The sequence below is a fragment of the Salarias fasciatus genome, chromosome 6 (assembly GCF_902148845.1).
Source record: "Salarias fasciatus chromosome 6, fSalaFa1.1, whole genome shotgun sequence".
Taxonomy (NCBI): domain Eukaryota; kingdom Metazoa; phylum Chordata; class Actinopteri; order Blenniiformes; family Blenniidae; genus Salarias; species Salarias fasciatus.
This window is the reverse complement of record NC_043750.1, coordinates 24,233,549-24,256,514: the sequence shown is the minus strand read 5'-3', so window position 1 is coordinate 24,256,514 and position 22,966 is coordinate 24,233,549. Positions and strand designations below refer to the sequence as shown.

The 22,966-nt window shown below is 41.5% G+C and overlaps 3 protein-coding genes across 3 annotated transcripts in view; 2 read left to right on the top strand and 1 right to left on the bottom strand.

Moving 5' to 3' along the window:
• Positions 1 to 4,089, bottom strand: part of LOC115390122 (collagen alpha-1(XI) chain-like) — a 41,462-nt gene extending 37,373 nt beyond the window's left edge. The window contains exon 1 of the mRNA XM_030093829.1: positions 3,758 to 4,089. Within this exon, the coding sequence (XP_029949689.1) occupies positions 3,758 to 3,836 (79 nt within the window). The 5' untranslated portion in view covers positions 3,837 to 4,089. The remainder of the gene's footprint in view (positions 1 to 3,757) is intronic.
• A 2,913-nt stretch (positions 4,090 to 7,002) lies between these two features.
• Positions 7,003 to 12,732, top strand: LOC115390123 (retinol dehydrogenase 8). Its single transcript, XM_030093830.1, has 6 exons — positions 7,003 to 7,176; positions 10,669 to 10,830; positions 10,932 to 11,111; positions 11,340 to 11,433; positions 11,792 to 11,975; positions 12,068 to 12,732. Exons 1-6 carry the CDS (start codon positions 7,071 to 7,073, stop codon positions 12,293 to 12,295), a joined length of 954 nt encoding a protein of 317 aa, XP_029949690.1. The 5' UTR covers positions 7,003 to 7,070; the 3' UTR covers positions 12,296 to 12,732.
• A 1,612-nt stretch (positions 12,733 to 14,344) lies between these two features.
• Positions 14,345 to 21,728, top strand: palb2 (partner and localizer of BRCA2). Its single transcript, XM_030093357.1, is given in 17 exon segments — positions 14,345 to 14,635; positions 14,709 to 14,768; positions 14,842 to 14,992; positions 15,097 to 15,528; positions 15,614 to 15,934; positions 15,937 to 16,476; positions 16,555 to 17,666; positions 18,253 to 18,405; positions 19,456 to 19,492; positions 19,495 to 19,537; positions 19,692 to 19,807; positions 19,810 to 19,840; positions 19,946 to 20,062; positions 20,643 to 20,730; positions 20,817 to 20,995; positions 21,064 to 21,091; positions 21,093 to 21,728. Coding segments are annotated over 17 exon segments (3,660 nt in total). The 5' UTR covers positions 14,345 to 14,563; the 3' UTR covers positions 21,273 to 21,728.
• The last annotated feature ends 1,238 nt before the right edge of the window (positions 21,729 to 22,966 follow it).

Below are 22,966 nucleotides of genomic sequence, written 5' to 3'. Positions count from 1 at the left end.
TTTATTTGTTCCCGGGGAGGCATTTAAAAGACACAGAGAGCAGGCAGTGAAAAAATGGAAACCACAGGCGCAAATAAAACAAACAGACTGCTGCTGTGTCCCAAATAAACTGGGACTATCTGAGGGCTCACCTGTCTGAAATGAAAAACAGACCACACCATTTCTTTCCTCAGGTTGAGGATTACTGCTGCTGCTTTTGTGCAAATGCACATAACAACCTCACTTTGGACACACAGAGATCCTGTTGTTAGGAAGAAAAAAAAAACACCATCTCCCACTTCATGTATCAAAGTGCTCATTGGCAACTCGCTGAACTCAGAATTGTTCCTGATGGAGTGTGACTATGAGTGTAAGGCATTTAAGAGTGCAAATGAACTTGGGGGGGAAGCCACTAATGAAGAATGTTTATGATTATTTGAAAGACAAAACACCACACCAGAGACATAAATAAAGTTTAGAGTTTTTCCCAGTGTTGTAAACAGATTGTGCTTCCTCAATATGCAACCACAACACCAGCATGCTGGACCACAACTCATTTTAATGGCCAACAGGTGCTCTGATGGGCGTGAGTGCATTTCACTCTCAAATAGCATGGAAGCAAGAAAATGACAGCATTGTCAGTCTTGGTAGTGCTTCAGTTGGAAAAATGAGCTCTTATGGAGCAGAGTGCACAGAGCGGATGCATGCATACAGTTATAAAGCCTTGTCATCGCAATGCATGCAATGATGAGTTTAATGACTTCTTGTTGAATTTTGGCAAGTATTTTATCATTCCACCATTTAAAAAATGGAATTAAAAGCAGTTCCTTTCTAGTCTCAGGTACTTTCTGCGAGCAGTTTCCATGTTTATTCATGGTTTTGATTGGTGTAATCCAGTTTTTTTGTCAATTTGTTTTTGTTTTTTAGAGTAAAATCATATCTTTCAGAGTGATTGATGTCTCTTAATCATACGTAGGTGTGGATGCGTGCAGATGATTCCATGTCTCACTGTGTTGGGAGTGTGATGCCACTTATAGTATTATTCTCAGTAGATCATCATAAGCACGCAACTGTGCATCTTAATGACTCAGCCTGTAAGTTAGAAAAAGCTGGTAGGGTGTAAAAAATATACGGATGGATGGAGGGATGGATGGAGGGATGGATGGAAGACATCAAGGCAATGGAGATGTTTGAGTGAAAGGTAAATCTTAAAGAAAACGGTTTAAGACGGAAGACAAATATAGCTCATTTGTCATGTCTTGGCTTTGCAAGTATAAATGTATTGAATGAATTACTGTTCTGACCTGCTACTGGATGAAAATAAACACTACATTGTCAGAAGTCAGAAAGCTTCATGCCAGTGCACCCAATAATTATTTCACCCACAGGTGAACGTCAAACGTAAATCTACATTCTAAACTGCATAATGCAAAATGCAAAAAATGCGAACGTGCATCTTGCACAGTTGTGCAGTGTCACACTTCAGATTTCATATTCGTGTTACTTTGCGGACTCAGCATGTCTTGAATACTTTGGAGGCAATAAATGGACCAGGCAGATAGGGGCGTTCTACACTGTGGGGCAGGTACCTTTCAGAAGCCCCCCCACCCCCACCTAAGGCCGGATCGTGACATGCTTGACCGTAACTTGACCACATTGCTCAGATATCTGTGTCCAATAATTCACCCACAACCCGGCCTGCTGACAGCCAGGTGTGTGACTGCAATTTGAAAGTGAGCAAATGATCAAGAGTGACTTATAACGGAGGACAGTCTAATGATGGGTCTGACGCACTTGTTTGTCAGGTGATTAAAGTGAAAAATATTTTCTGAAGGCACACACGCGTGTGCTTTTTACTATTTGTGGATGCGCTCCTCTTTAGTGGGGGGTTGTTTCCCAATAAAGTCTAATTTACAAGTACATCTCGAGGGGTGGTGCAGGGTTAACCTCAGATGACCTCGCAGGTCCAGAGGTCACATCAGTCACTTCAGCAATGACCTCCACAGAGACAGAGCTGGTTTAGTCTTGACTCCTTCACTCATATTTCTCTTAACATTATCGACTCAAGAGCTTTCTGATGTTGGACAACATGAGCTGAGAGGCTTGTGGAACATTTCTTAAATAGTTTTCAGCTACCCCGCCATCCTGGAAGATGAAGCAGGTGGAGGCAACATGGCAAAGTGTTCGCCAAGTCACGTGCTCACGAGTTCACTGATGTTGTCCTGAATGAAGACGGCTGACTTGCACATAAAACAGCAAGTTAATGAGCATCACCGCGGCTGTAATGAAGGCATTTTCTAGCTTTCTCCTTTGTTTTCAGTGAGCTAGAAAATGTCTGTTCAGTATCTTATTTCACAGGATATTCGACATTGTCCCGACTTGAGTTGAATTTATTGTACCAACTGGATGTTTTAAAACTCAAACATAACAGCAGAAGTTCAGCTTTGAAGGGAAAATGGGATTTTATAGAAACTGCTTTTGAATTATTTCAGTAGTGGAGCTACAAAAGTCATTTTCTAATAAATTCAGTAGTAAAAGTGTTGACCGCTGGCTACATATGAAATTTCAAACTCCTTTAAAGGTGCTGACTGAATGAGTTTGGTTACGCAATCAGCCGCAACCAGTTCCATCGTCTTATCAATGGATATGAATGAGCTTGAGAAGAAAGCAACAAATAAAGTGCTTTTCCCTGACCGCTTCATCTTCAACATGGAAACTTAAAGAACCTTTGAAATCAGCTCATGTGTGACTCAACAGATTTCAACTACTGACCTTTGCAAGCCTCTGAAGTGGTGAAAAGTTTCTCTTTCAACTGAAAAGTTCATGTTGTATTGAAATCAAGTCTTGAAAGACTAGAAAGTATATAACTGTCAATTTAATGTTGAAGAATGTATCTCACGTCATGTATCTGGGATCCATCTGGACTAAATGCCTCAGGCAGTCATTTCAGGCTCTTGGAGTAGCAGATTATTCATATCAGGAGCCAAACTACTCAGTGGATTATGTCATTAGCCAAACATACAGTGAAGCATGCTGGAACTGAAGCTGATAAGCATCAGTGGCACCTGGCTCTAAAAGCCTCCGGAGACTGGAGACAGTAGTCCACCTCCGGGGGACCCCGCGTCCCCAGTACAGTTCACCACAGCTCACTTTAATTTGCCTCAGTCTGTTACCCAGCTGCAGAGGTTAAAAATCCTGTACACCCTTTGTGTGTGTGTGTGTGTGAGAGAGAGAGAGAGAGAGAAAGAGAAAGAGAGAGGCAGAGCGAGAGAGAGAGCAGGCTGATGCAGCAGGTATGGCAGAACAAGTCTAGACATATAGGCAGGCCTATACTTCTCCAACCTCTAGCAAATGTGCAGTGGGCGACCTGGGGATGTGGAGTTCACTTCAATTATCTTTAGGCCTGCATGACCTGGCATGACAAAAAAAAAAAAAATCATCCCTCAGAGGCCAAAAATACATATATTTTCCATGTGGAAGTTAAACAGGAGTGGCTGGGAGAGTGGAAAAGAGTGAGATGCAGCAAAGCCAACCAATAAACCAACATCTGGTTGCATGCAGCAGCAGTGGATTGTGTGCTTGCTGGTGGTGAGATGACCCTGACAATAAAATCCGGCTCCTGGGGGCCAAGAGGGCGACAAGTGAAATGACCCAGGAGGAGGAAAGAGGAAACAGCCACAATGTGTACTCAGAGACTCGATAAACCGTTGATTAATTTGTGATATGTTATTTACATAAACAGGTAAATAGTGAAGGGAATTCAAAAGTTTCGTCCTACCTGCTCTGGAGGTGTGCAAAAAAGTCACAAGTAGTACGATCAGCCGCGTCTGGCGCACCGGGCTCCACGGATCCATCATTGTAGCATTTATATTAATCTATCTGTGCTGGTTATTCCCTCGTGGCTCCGCGTGACACCTGCGCTCAGACGAGCTTCGCCTCTGCACGAGAGCGCTTTAACGGGCAGCCTGCGCGCACCCGAACACCTGGCAGGCGGGAGCGCGCATGCAGACAGGCGGACGGAAGCGCTGATGGATTTACGCACAGCCTGCGCTCCTCTTTGCGCACTTTCACCTCCGGGCGGACGGATGGAGACGCATCAGCAGCGGGACAGAGGAGGCTTCAGTCTGTGGAGGTGTTTCCTCTTTCCCCGGCGGAGAACTTTCCTCACTTTCTCCCCTCCTCCTCCTCCTCCTCCTCTTCCTCCTCCCCTCCCTCCTTGACACGGACATAATTACAGCGCGTGTCATTGTTGCGATCATAATTGCCAATGATTTAAAGCAGGGTGTCAAACATGCGGCCCGTGGGCCAAAGTAGTTCCCCCGAGGTTCCATTAAGGGCCTTTCACTCAGTAAAATTACATCATGACCATCAACTTTTTATTTTATTTTATTTTTTTACTAAAATTATTGGACATATTGAGATCCGGAACTCCAGCCAAGAGATCAGTGATACAGCTGCAGCCAAGCAGTCCAGTATTAAAGGCTTTGAAGATGAATTGGGAAAAAAAATAAATAAAATACAGACTAGATCATGAAGATTTGTCAAGTAATTTCTTGAGTTTATCCCAGAATCCAAAAAAAAAAAAGAACAATTGCTGCATGCAGTTGATCAAGTCTTTTGCACTTTGTAATTGTTACAATACCATATTGTATGATTATTACCCGTCAGTCTTAGCACACGTCAGCTTATTCTTATCAAAAGCTACTTTTTATGTGCATTAAAACAAAGCGAAACATTTGGAAATGGTATTTACAGATATTTTATTGTAGCGCTTATGGCGAGCACTGTCAGCTGATGTAATGCACACGTGCTCCCACTTCTCTCCATACGATATTAATGCACAACACCCATCGCGCACACTCGTGCCACTCTGCATGCACTCTTCCTTCTTTTACCTCTGGAGTGGAACGCGCGGGTGCGCGTGCAGCTGCAGCATGCTGGGACAGGACAGCGGTGCTGCCCAACTAATAAAAATATGCTGCTGCAGATTCCAAATTCCAGTGCCTGTCTGTCTTTGCCCACTCCGCGCTCTCTTCAAACACTGTCTCCCCTGCATAGTGATATCCAAAACTGTCCTGAACAGCTTTTCTTTCCAGAGTTTACAAAGATTTATTCTCTTTTCTGGCGCAAAGGTTGAACGAAACCTGACAAGTTTATTCTCAGTTGGGAGGGGAAAAAATTGTGGAAAGTTAATATGTGAAAAAAAAAAGTCAGTCAGGATCTGAGCTCAGTGCATGTACACACATGCTGATTTGTGTCCTTTGTGCTTTCTAAAAAAAAAGACACATGCAAAGCAATTATTGAGTGCACATAATCTTTAAATTAGTTTAGCTTTTGTGAGAAATTTTAGTTACTCTTGCAGAAATTATTAGGTTTCAGGGAGACTTCTGTAGAGAGATTTATTGTTATCTTATTGTCACCTTATTTTTTAATCTTAAATTCATAAATCAGACCCAATTTAAATAGCACTTTTCATGGACTCCAGTGTAACAGCTATATAGCATAGCATATGTTAACCAGCACTCAGTGGTTTAAATTAACCACTAATTACAAACATTTAAAGAAAGTTAAAAGATGAACAAAAAGCACATAATAATAATAGTATATTCTGGCCAACAAATGCCTGCAAAAACCAGTATAATGTTCAACTGGTAAATGCAGATCAAAACCTTTCAGTATTAATTTAAAGTTTGGGTGTGTTCAGAAACAACTTTTAAAAGGACAATTTAGGTTGTATGGTACAATTGCATTTAAGTATGGCTAAAATTGCATCCAAGATAAATACACTCACTAAAGCACAAGTAATTCAACTCATATTTGTAAATTGTTTCGTCAACTTTTGCTTTTCATCTTAAGAAGAAATTCTCCTCATAATCAAGATAAAAAGAAAGACTCACAAATAAGTTAGTTGCAACAAGCATGAAGAAAGTCTTCTTGATATAGTCATCTTATAATGGACAGAGCCTAAGTAAAGAGTACAGCAGGCAAACATTTCTAGTACAAATAATGTAAGTTTGCTGAGCAATAATTATTAGACAGTCCTGCTTTGACAACTGAACTGTTTTGGTAACAGAAGGAAAATTTTATTGAAGTGCACACACTTTTTTCTTTCTTTTCTTTTCCTTCTTCTTCTTGAAGCACATAGATTCCAGACATATTTGCCAAGTTTCTGCCTCGTGCTGCAGGTATTATCCTAAATTTATGACTGGGAGCTACAATTTGTGAAGTGCGTGAGGATAGAGAGACAAGAGTGAGAGATTTACTACTTCTGTGTTGTCTTTGTGTATTGTACATGTCACAATTATCACTTTTAAGTCTTTCAGATGCAGAATACAAGTGTCGATGTGCTTAATCTATGTTTCTCTGGCTTGTTATGAAGTAATTTACTGGTATTCTGATGTACTCTTTAAAAACATGCGAATATTGTTGGGAAAATAAGTTAAAATAAAAATGTGAAAGTCGTCTGATTCTGACATTTTCAAATGCTGCATTTCTGACTTTTTAGAATTTACAAAAAAAGTATTTGAAATTTGCTTGAAACTATTCATTATATGCAGAATAAATAAAAACATTTTTATCATCACTTTTTTCTAAACAATATGTGAAATAAACCATTGTATTCTATGTATTTTGGATTCATTAGTGCAGCTGACCACAAGGTGGCGCCAAATCACTTCTCCAAGGTTTGAAACTCAAATATCCCTTTGAGTCATTTAAAAGTTGTTCAATCATTCGAGATGTCGGTGAAAATACCGATGTCGGAAAGCCAACTTCAGATAAAACTCTAAAACTTTATTGTTCTTAATGTTTTTTTAAACTGTTCATTTCTGTACTACTACTACCACAGACTCGACCCTGGTGACCGATCGACCTGTTAGATAATCCCAATCTGGCAGCACAGTGAGGCCACGTGACTCTCTCTCTCTCTCTCTCTCTCTCTCTCTCTCTCTCTCTCTCTCTCTCTCTCTCTCTCTCTCTCTCTCTCTCTCTTTCTCTTTATCCTCTTACAGTGACTCTCTCCTCTGATCGCCGCTCATCCCGCTGAGCTGGTAGTCTGTTTTTGCCCCTCTCTTGTTGCCCCCAGAGGAGCCATGGCGAGTCCCGGACAGAAAGTGGTGCTGATCACCGGCTGCTCCTCCGGGATCGGCCTGAGGATGGCCGTGATGCTGGCCAAGGATGAGCAGAAGAGATACCACGGTACGTCTGGATGTGTGCATGACAGAAAATGAACATTTCGTTCTGTTTGCTTTCCTTCACAAATGCACCAGATGTTCAGTTTATTGCAAAGCAGGGGTGGGAAGAACTTCCTAACATGATCACACAGAAATAACTACAATATCAATTGTAAATTCTTACTGTCTTCTGTAAAATCATCACAAAAGATACATAACTCACACGATTACACCAAGGTAAGAAAGTTATTCTTATGTATTTTAAATATTTGACTGTAATTGAGCAATGACTTGAGTATTGCTGCTTCTTAAATCAAATTTCCAGTGTGTGATTCTACTTTAAAAAGTAGAAAGACACCATGCTATATACTATTTTTCAAATTAAAGTTAAATTTCAAATGCATATTTGCAACAAACATAATTTTATAGTTACAGTCATCTAATTTAATATTGTGTGACTGTTCATACATTTTAATGTTTACGTGATATACAGTACTTTTAACACAGATTATTATGGCAGTATGTTAATATGTAAATGTTATGTGGTTATGTGTAAGTCTCTTCATGTTGAACATACTTGGCAATAAAAATGTTTCTAATTCTAATCCTGATGCTGTATTCAGGTAAATTCCTCTATTCACAATCCATTGTAACGTAAAGCCATTGAACTAAATTCTTTCAGAAAAATACTCTGCATTTTAATTGATTAAATATCTCCCAAGAGGACTATTATTTCTCACTGAAAGGAATTTGGAAAATCAAACTGCAGTTGTACTCAAGTACACATTTCTATCGCAGTCTTCATCTCTGATGTCTCTGAATGCAGAACAAAAAGTATAAATCACCAAATTCTTCAAAGGTACATGAGCAAAAACTGAGAATGGGCTTAAAATACAACTGCACACCAGCTTAGAGTGGTGGTAAAATAATACCCAAATTTGTACTCAACTACTGTAAGATTGCTTAATTTGTACTCAACTGTAAGTATAAGTAGTGCAAAAAAACTCAAGTAAAAATACAAAAACGACTCAGTTCTTACTGCATTCATTACACTGCTCGCAGGCAGATATTCAATATGCTGGTATGAAATATTGACATTCAAAACAAAGTTCACAGATAAATAATGAAATAGGATATATACTCAGGGGAACAAATGTAGATATGATACCAGAATGTTGTTGTAGTCATAAATGTATCTGATACAAAAATCAAAAGGTTTAAACAGTAATTAAAATCTTATATGAAATATTATTTTACTTCTGTTGTGTGAATATAATCCATCTATCCAGCTATTATCCAGCCTCATGCTTCAGTCTCAGATGTGTTGTTTGTTATTTCCACTCCTGGGTTGTGGAATCCCTGTGCAGTCTGGTCTGACGCCAATGAAAGCTGAAGAGGAGACTGCGCAACCTGGGGTCACTGAGAGGTCACTGTAGCTGCGGTATAAAGACTCTTTCTCTAAAAGCTGAGCTACAGATGCAAATGAGCTCTCAAGACATGACAACAGAGAAGAAACTTAGCTTTATATATAAAAAAAGTGGCAGAATTATATTTGACAGATCAAAGAAACACAAATCAGAACAATGATGTCTTTTTCATGTTCATAAGAAATATCAGAACATCTAGATTAAAGCTAATTGTTGAAAATTTGTACAAGAAAGACGTTTCTGAGACGGCTGTGATCAGCTGGTCACATTGCTGACTTGCATGAAAATATCCACTGTGTGGAAAACAGGCGTCTTTTTTTATCTGTTTTATCAAACACATGTGGACGGGAAAGGCTGGAGGCAGCAGAGCTGCTCACCAACAGTGACGGTGGAAGAAGTTGAGCCACAGAGAAATCCATCCCTACGCCACATCACCCTCCTCGTTGGCAGGGCTAAAGCACACAGGCAATATATAATATGCTTTAAAATGTGATTTTTATAACTAAATTCCTTCAGAATGACTGTTTAAAAGTTTTCGAATATATCCAGTGTAAATGTATTGATAAATGACAAGGCAAATTAATATAAGATTGATGTGTTGTTGGAAGATCATCTTCTTATTCAGAGGACCATAACAGTGTTTTTCTGTTTTTTTTTTTGTTGTTTTTTTTTTTTCTGTCCTCCAGTTTTCTACATAGATTTGTTAGTAATGACAGGAACAAAAGAAAGCGTCACTGGATGCACTGTCTTTTTTAAAATAAACAAAAATACAGAATATTTTTGTTCAACTTAAACTGTATCATAACGCTAATCATGCAATTATTATTCTTAAGGTGAGAAAAGAGCTCTGGAATTTATTAATTTGCTGTAAAAATGATAATAGGAAAGGTAACTATGTTTGAGAAAGGTGGAGATTTGGCATTTTGACTGTTGGCAGACATTTCTAATGCTGAGAGTGTCTCAAGATTTGACTGAGCTCCTTTTGAAATAAGCTGTAAGTCATAGTTAAAATCTACAAAAGCATCTGATCCTCTTCTCTAGAGTATCATTCTCTAAATCCAAGTTTGAGACATTAACACGTGCCGAGATATTTAAAAGTCAGTCAGATTGACATTCATCTCCATGCCACATTAAATTAAGAAGTAAACACAGGCTTAGTGTTTCCTTTGAACCACATGACCCAAAGCTTCGTTTTAACTGAGGCCAGATTACGTTTTCTGGCGTAAGGAAAAGCTCCCAACTCAGCACACCTCCCTGCAGCCCTGCACACAGCCGCTGATCCCAACTTAACCTTTGGCCTCTCTTAAGACTGCAGACAATAGAAAAAAAGCAGAGGTGAGCTCCTGGTAGGGAGGAGTCCTCGTCTGCCTCAGATCTCCATTGTAGTGACGGGCTGACCGGGTTTATTCCTGGAGCCGGCAGGTGACGTGAGCCCCACAATAAGGCTAATACTGCATAAACTGGCTGCTATAACAGGATTGTTTTCAGCTAAAGGGAGCTGCTTAGGGTTTATATTTACCCGCCTGCTTTCTTTAGCACAAGCCGTTTCCACTTATATGAGCCAGTTATTCACATTGTGAGATCCGGAAGGAGCTGCCTGCAGGCCAAGTCCGGAAAAGGATGCATGCAAGTTCCTTTGCATGTACTTAAATGTCCGTTTCATTTCCTGTTTTGTGCCCTGTTGATCACATGTCTGTTGCAGCTCCCTCTCAGTTTTTATTGTCCTTTTTTTGTTTCCATTCAGCCCAACAAAAATGAAGTGATACACAATAGAAACTCTCTCCTTGACCAGTCACAAAATACTGTGTAACCATCAACATGTATAGGGTCAGTGTGGACGATTATCAAACCAACACTGCCTTCCAATAAAGCTCATTCATGTTACTGAGAATATAGATTGAAATTTTTTTTAAACCAGAATTTCTTGATTTACTCCCTTTATTCAAAGTTAAATGTGGTATGGTAACCATTAGCATATTTTTCAGCAGACCAAAGCAAATCCAGACATGAAACATGAGTTCTGAGTTATTTCTTTTCAGCTTTTTTCCCCCTTTTTGATCGTGCCCCGTTTGTCACCCCTCTATCTGCAGTAATAGCCACAATGAGAGATCTGAAACGCAAAGACAAGCTGGTGGAAGCTGCGGGGGACACATATGGGAAAACTCTCTCTCTGGCAGTGCTGGACGTCTGCAGCGACGAGTCTGTCAAACAGTGTATTAACGGCATCAAGGATCGACATGTCGATGTTCTCAGTGAGTCCATGGAAATCACTGTTAGATTGGTGTTACTCACTTGATTCAATTAAAGACGTTAAAGACGCTCCTTCATTGTCACGTGTTCTTCTCCCATCCAGTAAATAATGCAGGCATTGGCCTGGTGGGTCCGGTGGAGAGCATCCCCATCGACGAGATGAAGAAAGTTTTCGAAACCAATTTCTTTGGGGTGATCCGTATGATCAAGGAAGTGATGCCCGACATGAAGAAAAGGAAAGGGGGACACATCATTGTGGTCAGCAGTGTGATGGGACTACAAGGTGAGAGTCGACAGGGATGGGAAGGGGTGAGTGAGGGGAGAGGAGGTGGGCTGGGGCGTTAGATGAATGGGTGGGCGGGGGCTGGACAGGTGGCTGGGTGGACCGACCAGGGCGCTCATGAGCTTAAAGTGAATTTTATGCATAAACTAAGATAAACAAGAGGAATCAGTCTGTGAAACTGTTTATGTCCTCAAATATAAAATGATTAGATGCGTTGTGTTTCCCTAGGGGTGGTGTTTAATGATGTGTATGCAGCTTCCAAGTTTGCCATGGAGGGCTTTTGTGAGAGTTTGGCTGTTCAACTCTTGAAGTTTAATGTCACGTGAGTACAGCCGCCTTTTTTTCTTTCATCTCTGGCCACAAAGCATGAGTATGCAAATGGTCATTTCAAAGTCCAAATTCAAACATATATGAAAACATCCTCAAGATGAACCCAGATGATCTATTCTACAACGAAAATTGGCAGAATTTAGGGTCATTATTTATCTGATTACATATTTCATTATTATCATTTATCAGTGGATACCTTGTTCTATTTTTAAAAAAACAAAAGTTTAACAAGTTAGATTAGATACTTATTTTTACTTTAGTACTGTTTTTTCATATTCATCTTCATAACTGTGGCTTGCTATTGAGGACCTGTCCAGTTGTAATCTTCATTTCTCTATTTCTTTGCTCAGACTGTCGATGATCGAGCCGGGTCCAGTGCACACAGAGTTTGAAGCTAAGATGATTGAGGATGTGAAAAAGAAAGAGTATCCAGGAGCTGATCCAGACACTCTGAATTACTTCAAGAACGTCTACCTGCCGTCCTCTGTGGACATTTTTGAGACACTTGGACAAACACCTGATGACATTGCAAGAGTACGTCTAGTCTGTCACTCAACGTCACTGTGTCTCATTTCCATGATCCGCAGGTGTGATGGTAAACCGCGTTTATTTTTTTTTATTTACAGTGCACCAAGAAAGTGATTGAAGCAAGCAGCCCACGTTTCCGCAATCTAACCAACCCATTGTACACACCCATTGTCGCGCTGAAATACGCTGATGAAACTGGAGGCCTGTCCGTCCACGCCTTCTACCACATGCTCTTTAACCTGGGACCGCTGATGCACGTCAGCATGACGGCCATGAAGTACCTCACCTGTGGATGTCTAAGGAGCCGGACGATCTCACCCAACTAGCTATACTTTGTACTAGAGAGAGAACAATAACACCAAAAAGAAGACCCTGCTCCACAGTGACTTTGTTGTCAGAGGGTGAAATGTACTGTAGGAATATGACGAGGACCAAAGTCAAGTAGTAAAAAGTCCTTTTGACTCAAAATAAGAAAAATGTGAATGACAAGTCGAAGAATGCGGAAACAGTTTTCAGGATTTTATACATTTGCCATATTTCCTGCTGTGTATGTGCAGTATGTTATGTAACATCGCTGTTCTCTGTACGTACTTTTATATTTCATCATAGTTTATGAGAAGAGATTTCTTATCCTACCCAGAGTGCCAAATGAGTAGGATTTACACTTTTAAAGATGTGTTTCTAGCCTGATTTCATTAGTTTATCACAGATCACTGGTCTTCTTCAGACTATTAAACCTGTTTAATTCTGCTGACGTTTGGCAATTTATACCTTTTGAATTGTATTAGTTCTTTTCCAAGATTCCAGGAAGTATGACTCTGTGCTTCTTGTAAAAAGAATTGTAATTATAACTTTAATAAACTGCCTGATTAGGAGCATCTTTGTCTTTACCCTTGAGTTGATGAAGATTAGACATCTTACACGACTGCTGTGACTACTGGTGTGTGTGTGTGTGTGTGTGTGTGTGTGTGTGTGCATACTTGCATGTCTGTGTGTGTTACGTCACATTTTCTTATTTGAGTTAAATGCTGCCAAACTGAGTTAAGTTAATCATGAATATTGTCAATCAAAGGACTGGTTATTATTACAGTAGTGATTGGGTTAGTGAGGTTTACTGGGTGCAATGTATAATTAATGTTAGAAAAACACAACCATGAAAGAGAATAAGGCCAAAATGGATAAGATGAGAAAATAATGTTTTTTTTTTTTTTACCATTTGGAATTTGAGAGGATAGCTCTTAAAATTGCAACAGAAACAGGCTCAAGTTGAAAAGATTTGCAATTAAAAAGTATTTCATTCATATTTATTCCTGAAGCTTACTACTGTCTCAAATATATATTTTAGGAAAAAAAAAATGCATTGACTGAACAAGATTCAGAGAAACTTGGTTTGCATTTATTTTCACCGGTCTGAATAACTGCAACAGTGTGTTTACAGGTCTCAGTAAAAACTGTCCTGTAGATGCAGCTCATTCAGACCACTGCAGCCTGAGTGTCCCTGCCAACACAGAGTGCAGCACACAATACACTACACCTGAGCTTCAGTCTCTGCATTGGATGCCGGTGTCACAAAGGATAGACTTGAAAATCATACTTCTTGTCCACAATGCTTGAATTATATTGGGCCAAAATACCTATCTGATTACTCATGCAATATGAACCATCCAGACCGCTGACATCCCCTCGAGATTGAGATAGTATTTCCAGAATTAGAAGCAAGAAAGTGAAACTGCTTTTAGTTCAAACACTCCTCACCTGTGGAACAACTTCTTGAACACCTGAGGATTGCTGACACGCTCGCTTCTTTTAAAGCAGACCTTAAAACATTGTTTGTTCGAGCTTTAATATTCTCCATTTCATTGTTTTCTTACTTTGTTTTAACGTTTTTGATCGTTTTAATTGGGAAATAGCCATAATTGATTTGCTTTAGTATATTTAATTTATTTCTTTGTAAAGCACTGTCAGCTGTGTTGTGTCTGAATGGTGTTATGTAAATACATTTGCCTTGCCTTAACTTGATACACCTCAGTTAGTTTGTGGTTAAAGACTATTGATCTGTCATGTATAACTTTACAAATCTGCTTTTCTTTTGCAAATCTGCTGATTTGGAACACGGACTGAAAGAGTTGATTATTGGTGACGGTAACAGTACAGCTAAAATCTCTTGTATAAACTAAAAACAACTTACTGAAGATTTGTGTCTTTCAGGCTGCTTGATCGACTAATCTGAGCTCCGCTGCTCAGGTCTCTGGCTCTGCGAGTCGCGGGAACATTCGAACTAAATCGATTCCCGTCTAATCGAACTTGTAAATAAACTTTGTGGACGCTTGTGGAATTCTTCCATAAACTTCAACAGAAACTGCTTTAAAGGGCGAGCTGTCGAAAAACTAACACCGTATGTATGTAGGCATATTCTAACTTTGTGGTGGTTTATTGACGTTGTTTTAATGTTTAAATGGAACTAAATCGGCGTTGCGTGTAATTTAGCATTAGCTTAGCTGCACGGGTGGAAAACTCACAAGTTAAAATAATGTCACGTCAGCAACGATATAGACACAACAAGCTTTATATTTAGTGTAGCCTGAAGGAGCAGGATGAAGACTGACGATCTCTTGCACTGTGAGGAGCAGCTGAGGACCACACTGCACTGTGATGACAAGGAGAAGGTATTTCTTTACACACTTCTGCCTCACAAACACCACCTAGACATTCACCCTCTTTTGTTTTGTCCCTGCTCAGCTTCGGAGGAAGTTGGCCCAGCTGCAGAGGGAATATCTCAAGACAGCGCAGAGACTGCAGGTGACATTTCAGTTACTCTGCCTTGGTGAGAAAGGTGTAGAAAATTCTCTCACGCACGTTAATCTACGCGCAGCGCGCTGAGCGTCTGGATGCGGTGCGGAGACATGTGAGGAGCAGGATCTCTCAGCAGAACAAACAGACCCAGAAGTCACACTCTGAGCCTGCCTCGTTGATACTGAAGAGCAATGATGGAGATGTGCCAGATGATCAAGAACCTCCTGAACGTAAGTCAGACCTGAGGCTGCCCACACACAGTGTCGCAGCAGATGATGCAAGTGAAAATATTTTGCTTGATAAATACTTAATGATTGATCTGATGTCTTACCAGATTCGGCAGATGGTGATCACCCAAGAAAGAGCCAAGCAATTAGGTTTATGCTCCCCTCAGATGCTTCTTGTCCTCAAACTCCAAATCCTAGCCCTGTCACACAGAGTGGCTCCAGACCGAGTTCTGGCCTGCGTCTCAGGTCACGTCGCAGCCGTCTCCGACTGGAAAGGAGAAGTACAGAGGTCGGGAGGAGCATAGATAACAGTGAGAAGGGACAGGATCAGAGTGACAGAGTGGAATATGATGGAACTGCAGGAGAGGAGGAGGATGAAGTCAAATCAGAGCGAGTTGATGCAGTGCATGAAAGTGAAGAACTATTTTCAAGTGCAGACTCTGAATCTCCCTCGCTGCTGCTCACACACTGGACTGCTCATGGATACACTGACACAGAAGATGTTGCGGAAAACGGTGCACCAAGAAGAAAGAAACTCAGTTGAGAGCTGATCAAAAAAACGATCAGATTTACGACCCCCATTGCTCACCTGTGGCAGCCCCACTAATCCGCCCTGCTGAAAAGAAAACAACAACACAGAAAATAGAAGCAGAGAAGCGGAAAGAGAAGAGGAGGATGCAATTTTTGAGGGAGTGACAGATTTGAAACTACAACAGGAGAGCTATAATGAAGCAGCTGAGAAAATAAATAGTGACCAAAATCCTGATGATATGACAATGAAGGCAGGACTGAATCAGATCACAAGAGATGAAAAGAGTTCCGGCCTTCAGGAATCTTGTACTATAGTGGAAGGACTACTTTTCCCCGCTAGGTATTATGTTCGAACCACCAAGGCGTATGAGTTCTCACAGACTCAGCCTGACATGCAGGCTGTTATACTCTCTCAGTAAATGCACCGCGACATCGCAGGAGTCGGGGTCGTGGCAGAGCACAGACTAAGAGCACTGCTGAACATTCCAACATGCACATTCGGACAGATCTCCCTTCTCAGATAGCTGCCCCTTCATCTGCTGGCCCTCTGAATGCAACTCTTGAGAGATCTGGTGAAAATCTGGATTTAATCTCGCATAGTCAGATGGACCCAGAAGCTGTTTTATCCCCTTCAGTCACTGGAGCTCCTCCTGTAAGGGGCAGGAGGAAGAGAGGTCGAGGCAGAGGAAGACCTCGGACTCCAAGGTCTACAAGCACCCCAATGTCGATCTCACAGAGCCCCTCAGCTGATGGGATGAAGCTTTGCGTCACCCAAAAGGAAACGTTAATAGTGCCAGATGAAACCATGCCAGCACCCAGCCACTACACTGTTTCTCAGCTTTCTCCTGAACTTATTGAAACTCAGTCCACTTCTGGTTCTGGACAGACGCAAAAGGTCTTTCCTGTTTTTATGAAGACCGGCATCAAAACTACGCAATTGCCATGTAGGAACAGAGGTAAGAGCATATGCTAATGATAATCGTATTTCACATCTCTGCATTATCTCATGTTCCTGTTTTCTCACTTTCCTCCAGGCTCAGCAAGCTGGCAGTCCCTCCTCCTTCCATCCTCCTCACCCACTCCATCATCTCTGCTTCCTCTCCCTTCCCTGTCCCCTCTCCTCCCAGTCAAAGACCTGTCCGCCATGAGCATCCAGGATTTTCACCTCCCAGACGAGCAGTTTGCCTCCCTGAAGCTACAGAAGCTTCGCAGTGTGGCCGTGGAACTAGGAACTGAGGATTTCTCATCCTCATCTCACAACACGTGCAGCAGCTACCAGCGCTCCAGCCCTCACTGCTTCAGCGCTAACAGCCCGGTGACACCTCTCCCCCTCCCACTCAGCCTCACTCCCACAGCTTCCAATTTGCCACATGCTGATGAAGATCACCGAGCTGCCACGCTGTCTGCAAGTCTCCAAAACCTGTCAACAGAGCACAAGCATAGAGATGAACTGAGCAAGCAGCCTTCAACAGATGGAGATATAACAGAAACCTGCAAAGAGGAGCTGACCGAACACCTTCAGGCAGAGATTCACAGCAACACATCATGTTCTGTCTCACGAGTAGAAGTGAGTGAAGGTGGCGACTGCCTGCCTACACATAAAGAGGATGAAACACAGGCTCTGTGTGGCAAGTCGGTCAGCTGCACACAAACCAACAAACATGCTCTCCTAAAATCTGAACAAGCAATTTATTGTGGAGAGGATCAAAGGTCTGGAAACACCCAAGCAGAGAAACCTTTTCCCAGTTATTGCCCGCTGCAGGATAGACCGAAGGAGCCCTCTAACACCTGCGATTGTTTACAAACCACTGAATCTCCAGAAGAGTCTTCCGTTAATCAACTGAATGTGAAATCTCCTGCTGAAGTTTCAGAACAGCCATCTGAGGCTGGCGCACGTCTTACCGCAGGAGTGCCGACTGAAGAAGAAATAAGTGCTGTTCACACTCATGTCCTCCTCAGTTCTCCCCCAGCTTCAGCACCTTGCCAGTTCATCACCCCACATCTGCCCTCATCCACCCTCACCTCCAGCCCGGAGCTTCCCTCCCTCGGAATCACCCCCCATCCGGACGCTGCTGGCCTCCCCCTGATTTCCTCGCCCTCGGCTCTGCCCCCCAGCCTGCCTCCTCCAGCTCTCTCCCCCCCGTCTGTCTGTCGTTCACTCTGGCGTTGAGCTGCAGGGTTCCAGAGGAAAGACTGGCCTGACAACGAAGGAAGCTGCAGGACAAAGCTTCAAGACACATCACACACACTGAAGGTAAAATAATCTTTCTTTTTTTTCCATCATCAAGAGAAAACACTTTGCATGAAATCCATCAGGACTTGTGTGTGAGCGTTTCACGATGATGATAAACATTGGAAGTTGAATTCCTTCTCTGTACCATAAGACAATTTGGAACAGTGGTTAGCTCTCTTGCCTCACTGCAGGAATATCATGGGTTTGAGGCTTTTCTGTGTTTAGTTTCTTTTTCAAAAAAACATATATTGAGACTAACCTGTCTCTCTCAATCCCCCGTCAGTGTGAATGTGAGTGTGTGTGACAGTGATTACCTGCCCCCAGTGTACTCTGCCCTCACAGGTCCAGCTCTCTGCCTCCATAAGTTGGATGAATAAAGAATGAGCAGACATTGCGATCATTACATTAGGAAGTGATCAGTTTGCTGAGTGAAGTGTTGCGTCTCTGCAGTGTCTCCAGCTAAGTGTGTGTGTGTGTGTGTGTTCCTTTATGTATTCAGGCGGCAGCAGGAGGATCTCTGGTGGACGCGTACTGCTTTATCGACCCCTCAGGTACTTTGTGTGTTGCAGCGGCAGGAAAATGGGCTGTGTGTCTTTGGAGTCAGACTTCAGCTTTGGACTGGAGTTTAAAACACACCTGGACATTCAGTGAGGTGAGGTGTGCCTGTCCAAACACACGAATGCATAATACACATGACAATATTCATTGGAGAAGGCCAATATGACCTTGCATATTGTTTGCTGTGACATTTGTTAGGTTGCTATACTGATAACGTATGAATGAGAGTATAATATTTTCATGTATTAAGATCACAGTGTGGCTGCATTATTTCACTCTGAGTCAGAACTTAGAAATCAGTTTTATTTTATTGCACTTTTGAAGGCAAAGCTTGATACTGACATTTGAAAGTGTAAAATTTATTTTCTTGCAGGTATTTGATCCAAAATTGATAAAAAAATATTTTCACGAATTCATGATTGATATTACAACGATGTTGAAATCGTGTGAAATAGCCAAGCCATTGGGTTTTACATCCGTTTATATCGTTAATCATATTTTGTCAACAGAAATCTTGTAACCGAGTGAGTCAAGTCTTAGCAGTTGATAATGACCATCACTCTCAGCTACAGAGAATATGTTTGTTGTACTTTACCAACACGTGGCATCTGTTTCGTTTCTGTTTCTCTCGCTGAAAACTTTCACAATGTTGCTGATCGACCCTCCGAACTGTACCTGAGTGTATTTTTTGCAGCTGATTTTAAAAGCTATTTTTATTCATTGTTCGTCTTAGTCAGGTAGTTTTTAAGCCTCTAAAAAAGTCTCAAAAATACACCACACTGAAATGAAAACTTTTTTCTGTTTTTACTAATATTCCTCATAACATAAATACACTGCAGAAATATCTCATGAGGACATTTAAACGATTAATTTTTCAGAATGTTGATTTATGTTGACACCGTGTAGTTGAAACTTGCCATTTTAACTCCCATGGGACTACCACACACAGAATAAATGTGTGCAGTCATATCTTCTTCAGCACAGTTGTTCGAACAGCCTGCACCTCGTTGTGATGCAATGCATAAACCTGCATGTTTTTCCAGTCTGACATGCAGCTGAGGACGCATCCGGCCGAGTGCCATGCATGTTAGAGATGGAATTAGACGTTACTTAAATTGTAATGTGTTTTTGTCACTGTCTGCAGCCTGTAGTCACGTGTTTCCACGTCCGGGACGGTGCAGGATGATGTGTGTGACTCTGGGTCAGCTGGAAATCAGAGAAGTGAGGTGAGTCTGAGGCACTGAAAGAGACTCTGTTGTCTCAGGGTGGCCTGAAAATTGATCCCACAGTGCCACTACAAACACCAACACTTCCTGGTTTGCTCATCCATCTGCAGAATCAAGCTGTGCAGTGACCATGGTTTAATTCTCATGTTTGCAGGACGCTGTCGAGTTCCCGCCTCACGCAGAAGCTGACCTGTGAGGGTGTCTTCCAGGCGGTTATCGGGCTGTCTGAGTCCAGAGTGGTTACATCCTCGCCGTCGGCGACTGGTTCCACCTGCAGGTGTTGGCATTGTCAGAAAGCAGCAGGTAACACAGCTTGTGTTTATTGTCTGTCATGTTACATATCATTGTGCAGATGTCTGTGGACTTTACCGCTCTCTCTCTCTCTCTCTCTCTCTTTCTCTCTGTCAGCTCACCTAGCTGTCATTCTCTTGCGTCTCCTGGCGTTTGTGTCGGGGCCCTCGCTCCGGTTGAAGGGCTGTCAAATGCGCTCATCGGCACTGATGAAAGCGGACACCTCTTTGTTTGGTGAGGAATATAAAAAGTGCCAAATCGACTGCTTGTGCAGGCAGCAGTTTGAAGCCTGAATCTGAATCACCTTTTTCTTTTTTAAGTTTCTTTGCTGTTACAAATTAAACAAGTGGTGCTGTCTTTGCAACTTGATTTTTCTGCCCTCTAGTGGCTAAAAATAAATTGTCATATGTATAATTCCTATCATACACATGTCAGATTAATGACCTGTGAGCCAAATCCAACTTACTTGGCATTTTGTGTGACCTGGGACAGCTGGAAAGGCTTTAAACTACAGCTCCCAGAATGCATGTTGAGTTCATGCCACAATGCTCTGTTGCAGTATTTCATTTGTTTGAGTTGAAAAACATATATACTGGCTAAATTCTCAGGAGAAATTTTGATGCAGAGGATAGGTAACGTGATGCATGTCATTATTTTTGTATTAATAATTTAAATGTCCATCTGTACATCTTTGTACATGTAGATCTTTTTAGATAAATGCACACTAAGTTTACACTAAATTTGAGCAGGTTTGACTTTAAAGTGAGCTTTCAGTCATTCCTGTAGTTTACTGTTTCTTGTTTGTTGGTGGCAGGAACGTGAAGAGTGGACAGCTGCTGTGTAAAGTCGCGTTCGGAGAAGATTTCTCGCACACAGCCTGTCTCAGAGGATACTCCCACTGTGTAAGATTGTTGTTTCAACAATAACATAAATACACCTGTGCCTGCTTGACTTCCTGACTCATGAAGTGTGTGTTCTGGCGGTGCAGGGAGTGCTGTTTGTCCTGCTGCAGCATCACTTTCTGAGCTCCCTCGAAAAAGAAGAAGAGAAAAAGGTGTTGAAGGACAACACAAGAGACCACCTGTTCTCCTTGGTGGCGGTTAACCCCCTGAGCGGAAAGTCTGTCCCGGCTGCTCGTCTTTATCCGCCTGCTGCCTGGACCGACAGGTGAGACCCAGGACCAAATAGGCCTCTCCATATGAGTGTATTCACACACGTGTGTCTGTGTCCCACAGTCTGTGTGAAGCCGACGTTAACCGCACCGGGTGTGGTGGGCCTGAGTCAACGTGGCTGCGTCTGCGTGTGGGAGCTCGGGCAGCGGGGGGCTCCGCGGACGCTGCAGGCTCCCGAGAGTGACGCCTGGCAGCTGGCTCGGTGGGGAGGGGCCGACATGCTGGTGATCGGGCATCTCAACGGAGATGTTACTTTACACAGCTGCAACTGAAAACGCTCTCAGAAAACATGTTAAGTCCCACAGTCACTCTGAATATTTAACACCACAGAATCACATCTGGCTGCTTCACCTACTTAGATTTTAGTTGAAAATCTTTCTTCTCAAATTCATCTACAACATTTTGTAGATACTTACTATAGATAATTTCTGATTAAATTCATCCCCAGTATTGTGTTTGCACTCTGTCAGCCCTCTGTCCCAACCTCTACAGGGTTCACGCTTTGCCCTTCAGTTTTTGGAAATGCTTTTTAAAGCACATATATTGCACACTGAAGTTCTTTGTGTAAAAATGCCCAATGTTTTAGATCACTGTGATGCCATGCTAAAAACCTGCTGGGTTTTTTTTGTTTGTTTGTTTTACTACTGCTGCTGTGGTTGTTTGTGTACATGCATGTTGTTGTATTTGTTAAATGTAAAGAAAATTACTTGTTACCAAAGATTGTTTTAAAGTTGACATTAAACATTTTGTGAATTCTGTAGACTTTGTGATTTATTTATTTATTTTATTAAATTATTATTATTTTTTTTTTTTTTTTTTTGGGGGGGGGGGGGGTGGTTTGGTTTGTTTCATGAACTGTAACGTCTTGAGAAATTAGGATACCAGGGCACTGATGAGTAAACGGTCCCTTCCTGTAATGAAATTGAAACTTAGAATAATCACAAATCATCAGGCTGTGGAAACAAATTTCCCTTCACGGGATAATAAAGACGTATCTATCATAGAAATACAATATATTTTTGTGTTATGTTTCATTTATTTACAAAATCTCAGAAATCTATTTTAATTATGGCACACCGAAGAAGTGCATTAGATGTGAAGTATAGCTTGTTTTGCAAGTCAGTTAAAAAAGATTACATTAATCAGTCAATTAAAAAAGACAACACTAATGAATTAAAGGTGCAAACAAATCAGAGAAAAACCTTTAAGTGCAGAGATGTTCAATACTTGTGTTAAAAAAATATATTAAAACATGGTGGAGGCACTATCGTGCTAAGGGGCTGCTGTTCTTCCTCTTGTCCTGGATGTGCTGTTCAAAATGTTGTTTTGAGGTAAACCTCCAGAGTGTTTGAGCCTTACATTTTCCCATGCATATTCCCTCCATTGGTTTGAGCCAAAAGTGTTAGATTGTGTTTGCAAATATTTAGCCAATCCTCCTCAGAAATTGTGATTTTAGCTTATTTCTCATTTAGATTTATTGTAAAGTGTTGTGATTTTTATTGAAAGATTTTAAGCCTGAATAGAGTCTGGTAATTAGTTTTCTGTTGAGCTTGGATTTATATGCATTGATCATAATTTCAGATAAATCTGTCTCACAATGGACAAGGTACCTTGTCTGTCCCACTTTCACTATGTATCATAATCTTTTTAGACAGACAGATTACTTGTGTAAAATATTTAAGTCTGGAACTCGAACACTTGAAAACATGCCTTATCTTACTCGGGAACAAATTGTACACAACAATTTTTTTTCCAGCTTGTTTACAAAATCGGCTGTCGTTGAACCCCGTTCTAACTACATATCCCGTCGTCCCTTGCTGAAGGAAAAAAACTCGTTCGGCGATTGGCTAATTTTGCACAGATCTTCCCTTGATGCCTTGCCACAACGTTTGGATTTTAAATTTGAAAAACCAATCAGAGAGCGCGTTAAGTCGCATCCTACGTACCAAGGATAGAGAGACCAATC

What these genes read in the sequence shown, in the direction of transcription:
- LOC115390123 (XM_030093830.1), top strand. Translation starts at nt 7,071, where the DNA reads ATGGCGAGTCCCGGACAGAAAGTGGTGCTGATCACCGGCTGCTCCTCC. An exon ending in CTCTTGAAGTTTAATGTCAC is followed by an intron (nt 11,434 to 11,791) that starts GTGAGTACAGCC and finishes TTCTTTGCTCAG; the next exon opens with ACTGTCGATGATCGAGCCGG. An exon ending in CACCTGATGACATTGCAAGA is followed by an intron (nt 11,976 to 12,067) that starts GTACGTCTAGTC and finishes TTTTATTTACAG; the next exon opens with TGCACCAAGAAAGTGATTGA.